The following is a 10,071-nucleotide window of genomic DNA, read 5'->3' as shown; positions in this document are numbered from 1 at the left end:
GAAGAACAGAGGAAGGGATTAGACTTATCCCATCAGATATTCAAATATACTGGGAACACATAGCAGTTGAGACAGTGCTATTAGTAGATGAAAAGATGTCAACAGAACCTAATAGAGCATGTATTCAAATCAGCAGGGGAAAAAAGGACTGTCTGTGAATAATGCTGAAATATCCACCCCAGCTCTTCAAGAAATGAGCCCTACTTCATATTATACTAAAAGAAATTTAGAATGGATTAGTGACGAAGGACATAGTATACTTTTTATACTCTTGGGATAAGGAGCTTCCTTAAGGAGGCCCCAAACCCTGAAGCCATAAAGGCAAACATTTAGAATAGATCTGGCCAGGCACGTGGCTCACGCCTGTATCCCAGCACTTTGGGAGGCTGAGGCGGTTGGATCACTTGAGGTCAGTAGTTTGAGACCAGCTTGGCCAACGTGGTGAAATCCCGTCTCTACTAAAAATACAAAAATTAGCTGGGCACAGCAATGGGCGCCTGTAATCCCAACTACTCAGGAGGCTGAGGCACAAGAACCACTTGAACCTGGGAGGCAGAGGTTGCAGTGAGCCAAGCAAGATCTTGCCACTGCACTCCAGCCTGGGCAACAGAGCAAGTAAAAAACAAAAAACAAAAACACCCCACCACCACCAAGAGTGAAGAACTAAGCACTCTCATGCCCTGATGTAAGTTTCGACTGGTCGAGCCTATTTTGAGTAATAACTTGGGAGTAGCCAAATTTTAATACACATCCACTGGGACTAGATTCTCTATATTCTCATTCTAGGATTCTTTTACCAATGTGATTGTGTATGTGTGCAAGGCTATTCACAAAAAAATTCCATGTGATGTTTCTAGTAGCCCCAAAAAGGAGAAACACCCTGAAATACACAGCAGTGAAAAGGTAATTAAATCAGAATATCCTGTGATAACGAAGAGCGCACTGCAACAGTTCAAACAGTAAGGCAGAGCTGCATGTTCTGGAGAGAAAGCACTCATAAGATTAAGTCAAAAGAGCAGGTCCAGTTAAGTTTTATAAAATGCAAGTATAATAACGGGCGGGAAGGCATGCAGGGAATCACGCTGTTAATCACCTTGCAGGTGGGTGATAGTTTGCAGAATGGAAGGGGGAGAGGAGGGAGGGACTTTGAACTTGTGCGTTAAGTGTTGAGAAAAAAAAAATCAAGCATTGTTAAATGTGTATTTAAGGAGACAATAAAAACAAGTTATCATCAATTCTACTTACTCCTAAGAACGAGAGCTTATTGAATCAGGAAAGACAACGAAGTTTTTTTAAAGATACAAATTTATTAAAACTTTGAAGTTAACTATTTATTGAAGAAATTAATATGTTAACTATAAAAACCTAGAAGTCCCAGGAATTAGATTTCAAAGGATTTGGTTTCAAAGAATTCCTTATAAGTGATTTTAACATTACATTCCTTGTTAAATTGGGACTTTTTCTGCTTTGGGGATTATTTTGCCCCAGCTGTGGCCATGATTAAAATTAGTCAGCAGCACATGAAGTTGTGGAGAGATGAGAGGTTCTCATTCTTATCTGACTTTTAGCAAATAGCACTGTATTTCCCCATTTAATGGAATGAGGTTTCTTCTGCGATTCTTTGGCATAATGAGGCGCTGGACTCCCCATGTCTTTCACTCAGGGAAGAGACATTTGCATTCTTGTCCTCATACCTGAGTACTTGTCACAAGTTAAAACACCGGCCACATCAGCACCTCAGGACTCCTTGTACGCATTCAGGTAAAAACGTCTGCGGTGGGGGAAGGTGCTTTCCCTCAGTTCTTGTTCTCACACCTCTGTCATTTAGTTGGTCACAGTTGGGCAGGTAGAAGTGGGTTAAAAATTTTAAAACTCATAATAATCGTGTCCAGAGGTAACCGAAGGCTGTTGTTAACAAGCATGCCAGGAAAGCCTGGATCAGCAGTTTTCTCCAAAAAGCCAGCGGAAAGGGGGTCCTGAAGAAGTGACAAAAGCCATCCTACAGCAGGGAGAGAGAAAAGTTAGATTGCCTCACGATGCTGAGAACCTCACTCAAAAAACGCAGGAACTTCCCGATTAAACAGCAAAGTAAGGTTTGGATTGAAAGAGTAAAAGGAAAGGAGATTCTGACCGATACATGTCCAGCAATAAGGAGGCCCTGAGGAGTGAGGATTGGTAAGTCTAAGAGGGTGAACAGAAGCAACCACTTAACTTTGTCACTTGGTGCAGGAACACTCATATCTTGACTCAAAACCAGGAGGAAGTTAGCTTATTATGCTCTTTTCTGAGCAGAGAAGAGATGCCCTTTGGGAAACTGTCAAGTCACTAGATTGAAAAGTTATCACCTGAGACTACAGCAAGCACCAACCCCATTTAGGAAGGGAATTGAACTCCAGGCTGTGGCATTTTAACTGCAATGGGCAGAGACAAGGCTGAACTATGTTTACCCAATTTGAGAATTTCAGCTTTTTTTTTTTGAGAGAGAGAGTTTCGCTCTTGGTGCCCAGGCTGAAGTGCAGTAGCAAGATCTCAACTCACTGCCATCTCCACCTCCTGGGTTCAAGCAATTCTCCTAGCTCAGCATCTGGAGTAGCTGGGATTATATGCGACCGCCAACACGCTTGGCTAATTTTGTATTTTTAGTACAGAGGGGGTTTCACCACGTTGGTCAGGCTAGTCTTGAACTTCTGGCCTCAGGTGATCCACCCGCCTTGGCCTCCCAAAGTGCTGGGATTACAGGCGCGAGTCACTGCCCCCAGCCAAGAATTTCAGTTTTTTAGTGTTAAGAGATTATTCTTGAGTCAACAGTGATTAGCCAAAAACAAACAAAGCCTTCAACGGGCCCCTTTCCAATTCTAATCTCTTCAGGACAGACAGCCCCAAGGAGCCAGATGCTGTGTTGAGACAGGGCTCAGGTAAGGCCCTTAGGCACGCAGCTGAAGGGAGTTCACCTGCCCAGAGGGTTGAAGACCAACACTAACATTATTAACAAGGCAGGAGTTCATGCTAACACCTCCCACTCCCTTTCCCTTTCCCTTCTCAGATAGAACCCAACTTGTCACTACAGAAGGTCTAAATGGGGGCCGGGCAAGGTGGCTCACGCCTGTAATCCCAGCACTTTGGGAGGCTGAGGCAGGTGGATCACGAGGTCAAGAGATCGAGACCATCCTGGCCAACATAGTGAAAGCCCATCTCTACTAAAACACACACACACATTAGCCGGGTGAGGTGGCGGGCCCCTGCAGTCCCAGCTACTCCAAAGGCTGAGACAGGAGAATCGCTTGAACCCGGGAGGCAGAGGTTGCAGTGAGCCAGGATCCACCACTGCACTCCAGCCTGGCCACAGAGCAAGACTCTGTCTCAAAGAAAAAAACAAACAAACAAAAAACAGTCTAAATGGAAATTACCCGCAGGAGGCTACATTTCGGATCAAAAAACTTGCCGGTTTTCATAGTCTGGCTATAGGTGTCCGATAACACGAGCCACTTCAGTCATTGAATCAACGGCCAATAAGGTGGTGGGGAAAGAAATGGGGTCTAGCTCAGAGCCCCAGAGGCATGCGGTGGGCTCACCACCAGGTGGCTTTCCTTGATCATCAGCTGCAGGCCGAGGACTTGTCCCTCTAACCTTGACCACAGAGATGAAGGCCTGCAGCTGAAAGCCAGGGGCCCAGAAACATCCTCACCGAGGGCTGGGTGCAGCGGATTAGAAGTTAAGGAACCTTGGGGTCACCGCCACCACTGGGCGACCACCACACTCCACAACCTCTCTGGACAGGCTGAGAGGCGTGGGGGTTGTGATCAATGGGTCCGAGTCTCTCCAAAGGCAAATTTAGTAGGCAGAGGAGAAAAACACCCCACCTGGCCCGGGCCCCGCCACTGCCGACGTCATTGGCTGGGGATTTCTATAGAAGCAAAGCGTTCAGAGCTAACGTGGGTGCCCCCTAAAAGCCCCCGAAGGCTAAAGCCAGGGCAAGGTCCAAGTGAGCAAACCTAAGCCTGAGCAGCTGCTTCGGAACTGTTCAGAGCCGTCTAACAAGGCCGATTTCTGCCGGCCTTTCTGCCAGGGGAGGAGAAGCCCCAGACTTCACACCGAACGTTCCAGTCCCGCTGAAACGAGCCTTTCTGCTTTCAAGAAACCTGGTTCCAGGGGGCTGGCGCGGTGGGTTCCTCATCGTGCCGGCGCTTCCCGGATGCCCGTTCCGCCCCGCGTCCCGGTGTCCGCCGCGTGCTCACCCAGCCGCCCTGAGCCTGAAGCCAGGCGCGGTGCTGCCCCGTGAGCCGCGAGCTCAGCAAGGCCACCAGGCGCTGGCAGTCCCGGGCGACGTCGCCCTCCTGCTCCTTCAGCCGCGGCTGGAAGCTCCGCTTCTTCCACCAGGCTGTCACCAGCGGCTCTCTCTCCAGCAGCGTCCCCGCGAAGGTCACCAGCGACACCACCCTGCCCCAGGTGGGGCCGGGGCTGTCGGAGAGCACGGCCTCCGCCATCAGGGCCACCAGCTCGACACGGTTCCCGGGGTAGCCGAGGTAGGCGGAGAAGAAGGACCGGTGGAGCTGCCGTAACCTGGCCGCCGCGGAGCGCAGCACGGCGGCCTCGGGCGTGGACGGCCTCGGCTCGGGGGTGCCGGGTTCCCGGGCGCAGCACCCCAGATAGTCGGCCAGCAACCGCTCGGTGCGCTCGCGCAACGGGTCAGCCACGGTGGTGCGCTCCCGCAACTGGTCAGCCATGGTCGGGCCTCTGCTGGGGGCCCTGGGCCTTCGCTGGTTTTCTTGGCCCGGCCGCGCCTCCCCCAGGGAAGGGCTGCGGTGCCCCGCCCCGGCTCCCGGCCCCCGGCCCCAGGTTTTTCAGGATTGAGAGAGGAGCCTTAAATGGGAATCCCACCTGCACCTGTTACAGTCCCCAAGGCAAGGCCTGCCGGTGCGCATGTGTTCCTGTAGCAATCAGGTGCACTGTGAGACTCTGGCGTTATTTAGCTCCAGGTCTGGGGACTAAGAATGTGAGGGGACAGTCTGGGAAGCTGGGCTGGGCTTCAGCCTCCTCTTAAGGAGCGCTTGACAAAGGCTACACACGGCCCCTCACAGACCGCTCCCTTGGGCATTATCTGCATCTCTAGATTGGAAAGCACCCAGGTCTGTGTTGGGGATTCCTTTCTTTGGGTCCCGCACACGTGGCAGGAAAAGGGCGAATTATCTTGGGGGCTGCTAGAGGGCCAATATTGGCTGTATTCATTCATATTTAGTAAGAGCCTTTGTGGTGCTAGGCCTCCCCCCTTAGCACTGAAGATACAATGGAGAACAAGACATGTGGTTCCTGACCTCAAGGACTCTACAGTTCAGTGATGGCAAACAAAAGGGCCGTCCCTGTACAGTTTAATTCTGACTAGAAGTTGAAGGAGTCTTCAGTACTAGGGCAGCAGCTGTTTCTTATACTGTCACTCTGATACTGCTTGAAGTTCTCGTTACTTTTTATTGGCCAATCCCTAATTACTGCAGTCCCCTGATATAGCTAATATTTATATTACACTTTCTCAGTTCATATGACTCCATGGCTTCTTTCTCCTGATTGGATCCAAACTGATGCAGAATGGATACTAGCAGTGATATTTCTGGGGGTTCAGGGGTCTGGAGCATGTTGAAATAGCCCTCGCAGGGTGAAAGATGAGTTGCTGCATCTTGCATCACTACAAAAGAGGCACAGCACTTGGTAGCTGTCTTATTCTGTCCAGGCTGCTATAGCAGAATGCCATAGACTGGGAGGCTTATAAATAAAGGCATTTATTTCTCACAGTTTCGATGGCAAAAAAGTCCAAGATTGAGGCCCTGGCAGGTTCTGTGCCTTGTAAGGACCTGCTTCCTTGTTCACAGATAGCAGGCTTCTTGCTGTGTCCTCACATTGCAGTAGGTGTGAAGGAGCTATCTGGGATCTCTTTTATAAGGACAATAATCTCATTCATGAGGGCTCCGCCTTCGTGATCTAATACCTCCCAAAAGCCCCATCTCCGAATACCATCACACTGGGGCTAGGATTTCAATATACGAATTTTGGGGGGACATGGTGAGCCATTTTGGACTTTGAAGGCAACATAGACTGTGTTTGAGTGAGCTATTTCAACCCAATTAACAGGCTGGTGGATTGAGGAGCAGAATAAGAGAAGACTCTGCAGAAGTTCAGGCTGCAGTAAAGCGGCCCTACCACTTGGGTCTTGTGATCCAACAGATCCAGTGGGACTTTCATTGTCCAATAGGGATGCTGTACGGAGCCTCTGGCAAGCACTAACAGGAGACAGTACAGACCTCTAGAATTCTGGAGTAAATATAGAACCTCTTCTGAAGATAACTACTCTCCTTTTGAGAAGCAGGTTCTGCCTTGCTACCGGGCCTTGGTAGGGGCAGAATGCCTGACCATGAAGCTTGAGCGCCCATCACGAACTGGATGTCATCTGACCTATGTAGCCATAAAGCTGGATGTATACAGCAGCCATCTATCATCAAATGGAAATGGCGTATTGGAACAGCCCAGGGAGGTTCAGAAGGTGTAAGTAAATTGTACGAGCAGGCCACTCAGACTCTTCCAACATCAACTTTGCTTTGCCTCCTCTCCCTCATTCCACGGCTATGGCCTCTTGGGATGCTGTTTATGTCCAGTTGACTGAGGGAGAAAAACCTCCAGCCTGGATTATAGATGGGTCCATATGATGTACTGGTACCACATGAAAGAGAACAGCTGCAGCATTCACTCACACTCACTCGGGCGACTGTGAAGGACAGTGGTGAAGGAGAATCCTTCCAGTGGGCAGAAATTCAAGGTTGTCCAGAGATGGCCAGAATACAGACCTACATTGATTCCTGGACAGTCGCTGATGGTTTAGCTGGATGGTCAGGGCCTTAAAAAGAACAGGACTGGAAGATTGGTGACAAGAAAATCTTGGAAAGAGATATGTGGCTGAATTCCTTTGAATGGGCACAGACTGAAGATATTTGCATCTCACGTGAATGCCCACTAAAGGGCATCCACTGCAGAGCAGACTCTGAATCAGATGGACAGAATGACATGCTCTGTGGCTGTCAGCCAGCCTCTCTATGCCGCTGCTCTGGCGTCTGCTCAATGGGCTGAACGAAGAGCTCCTGGCAGCAGGGACAGAGGATGTGTATGGGTCCAACAATATGGAGTTCTCCCTCCAAAGGCTGAGCTGGCTGATGCTTCTGCTAAGTGCCTAATCTGCTAAAGCAAATGATTCATTCGAGTGAACTAAATGAATTTTGTTGGAATATAAATCTCTGTACCTCAAATTCCCATTTGAACTGGTTTTGACATCTTACTGGTTCCCTTATTAATCAGTGAGTTAAATAAAAGCTTGGATACATGTTCATGTTTTATTTGCAAGAGAGTCATGATTTTACCTTTTTATACATTATACTTTAGCAGTAAGACCATTGTTTTTTCTTAGATTTGCAGTAGCTTTGGGGTAAATGGTAAATCCTCTGGCACTGCCATTGGTAACTCAATAATGATGAATAAAACTAAACAACAAATGAATAAATTAACCTCAACATAGAATTTCCAGTTCACACAATATGAGGCAGTTTGTAATAAGACTTGGTGAAAATCCTGTCTGTGCAACTTGGAAGCTGTGCAGCTATGGGCAAGTTATTCAACCCTCCTAACCTCCATCTATCTCCCCATCTAAAAATGGGGCATCATGGGGCTGTCACAAGGATTACATGAATTGGTATACACAAAGGGCTTAGCACAGTACCTGGCACATAGTAAAAGGCCATCATTCCAGAGAAACCTTTATTTGTAAATGGTAAATCCTCTGGCAAGGGTGACTATGCTCACTTGCCCCATTCTCAACCAAAACCAAAATGTGACAATGTTGGTCTTACCTATGTAGTTTCTGTTTTATTGAGAAAAGCTAGTGACTGCTTATTATTTTTTCCACGTTTTAAGTAACAGCTTTATTGAGATGTAATTAATATGCCATAAAATTCACCCTCTTAGAATCCAGTGGTTTTTAGTCCATTTACAGAATTGTGCAATCACCACCACTAATTCAGCTCCCCCAAAAGAAACTCAGTGCCCACTAACCGTCACTCCTCACCCCAGCCCTGAGTGACCACTAATCTGCTTTTTGTCTTTATGAGTTTGCTTATTAGGACATTTCATATACATGGAATCCTACAACATGTGGCTCTTTGTCTCTGGTTTCTTTCCCCGGCACAATATTTTCAGGGTTCATCCATGTTGTAACATGTGTCTGCGCTCTTTCTTTGTATTCCATTGTGTGGATACACCACATTTTGTTCATCAATTCATCCACTGTGGAACACTGGGGCTGTTTCAACTTTGGGCTACTATGAGTAATGCTGCTATGAACATTTGCATTCAAATTTCTGTGTGGACATATGTTTTAATTTCCCTTGGGTACAAACTTAGGAGTGGGAGGCTGCCAATTATCGTGGAAAACACACAGGTTGGAAACGGTGGCCTCTGCTTCACGGTTCCTGGTTTCTGACAAAGTTAATCTTTCACCATTGGTGTGCTGGTTAGATAACCTTGGGTTCAAAGACAGACATTTCCTGTTGCCACAGTCTTTACACAAACGCTCATACCATACTTACGATTAGTTGTTTATGTGGGTTAAATTAACCATGGAGTCACTCCTGATCCCATCTCCTTACTAGAGGGTCTGCATCTACTTTTAAAAATAATTATTTTTAATTGACACATAATTGTACATATTTATAGGGTACAGTGTGTTATTTTGATACATGTATACAATGTGTAATGATCAGGGTAATTAGCATATTAATCCCTTAAATATCTATCATTTCTTTGTGTTGGAAATGTGAAAGTTGTTAGAATTCAAGAGTTACTAGTGTTAAAAAAAAAAAAAAACCATGACAAATAGAGCTGAGGAGGCCATGAAGAGAGGATTCTCATGCTTGTATGCCTAATACAAAAATGATCACAAAAGATTCTGCAAAAATTACAACCTTGCACATAGGCCGCCACAACCTCACACAAAATTACTTCTGCAAGGACATCTGCCTAGCAACTGCCTGTCCAGCCTCGGACTGGTGTGACCTTTGTTATTGATATTTGTAGCCAAGGATAATTATTTCAAAACCATTATGTAACCCTCCTCATTTTTTCCTTTAAAAACCTTTTTTTTTTCTTTTTTGAGTCAGAGTCTTGCTCTGTCACCCAGGTTGGAGTGCAGTGGTGCCATCTCGGCTCACTGCAAGCTCTGCCTCCTGGGTTCACGCCATTCTTAGCTGGGACTACAGGCGCCTGCCACCACGCCCGGCTAATTTTTTTTTAAATTTTAATATTTTTAGTAGAGACGGTTTCACCGTGTTAGCCAGGATGGTCTCGATCTCCTGACCTCGTGATCCGCCCGCCTCAGCCTCCCAAAGTGCTGGGATTACATGTGTGAGCCACCGCCCGGCCACCTTTGTTTTTCTTTACCTCCTGGAATATGCACACAGTTTACTACAGCACACATATTCCTGTTGCAGTGCCCTACTTTTGATTAAGTATCTTTTTCTTTTAGAGAGCCTGTCTTTGTTATTTAGGTTGACAGGAACATTCAAAATTCTTCTAGCTACTTGAAAATACACAGTAAATTATTGTTAGCGATAGTCACCCTACAGTGCCGCCAAACACTAGACTCCTATCTTGTGGCAAATTTGATTCCATTAACCAACTCCTCCCCACCCCCTGCTGCATCCTTTTTTGAATGACACGAACACATTCAGTCATTTCATTTCTTTCACTGGGGTTGGCCCTGCGGCAGCCCACGGGAGGCCAGAGTCCCCTGTGGAGACTGACCAACCCTGAAGGCCAGCCTGGCTCAGCCAAGTCCTGTCTAGAAGTAGGAGTCTGTGGCATGTCCAGAAGAGTGACCCAATTCTCTCTGGTCACGGATGAGAGGGCAAGTGGTTTAGCATTGCAATCCTCACACAGGATCCACAGAGACAAGATTCACTCGCGGCCTCCCCAGTGGGCCTCTGGCTCAGATTTCCTGGCCCACCTCAGGCCCGCCCAGTCCATATCTCAGGCGGGGCCCTG

General features: G+C 47.3%; 1 protein-coding gene across 2 annotated transcripts; it reads right to left on the bottom strand.

The window, feature by feature from the left end:
* Positions 1-1,292: 1,292 nt before the first annotated feature.
* On the bottom strand, positions 1,293-9,188 carry BCL2L10 (BCL2 like 10). Of its 2 annotated transcripts, none has more exons than XM_033190097.1 (2): positions 4,236-9,188; positions 1,293-1,999 (listed from the first exon to the last, which is right to left on the bottom strand). In XM_033190097.1, exons 1-2 carry the CDS (start codon positions 4,722-4,724, stop codon positions 1,874-1,876), a joined length of 615 nt encoding a protein of 204 aa, XP_033045988.1. In that variant the 5' UTR covers positions 4,725-9,188; the 3' UTR covers positions 1,293-1,873. The 2 variants fall into 2 exon arrangements, with proteins under 2 accessions (XP_033045988.1, XP_033045989.1); XM_033190098.1 differs by having other exon boundaries at positions 1,833-2,000; positions 4,143-9,188.
* Between the last annotated feature and the right edge of the window lie 883 nt (positions 9,189-10,071).

Source organism: Trachypithecus francoisi, unplaced genomic scaffold (genome assembly GCF_009764315.1).
Source record: "Trachypithecus francoisi isolate TF-2019V2 unplaced genomic scaffold, Tfra_2.0 Lachesis_group3, whole genome shotgun sequence".
In the NCBI taxonomy this organism is placed as follows: domain Eukaryota; kingdom Metazoa; phylum Chordata; class Mammalia; order Primates; family Cercopithecidae; genus Trachypithecus; species Trachypithecus francoisi.
The sequence above is the reverse complement of the archived record's forward strand: the minus strand, read 5'-3'. Positions and strand labels throughout refer to the sequence as shown.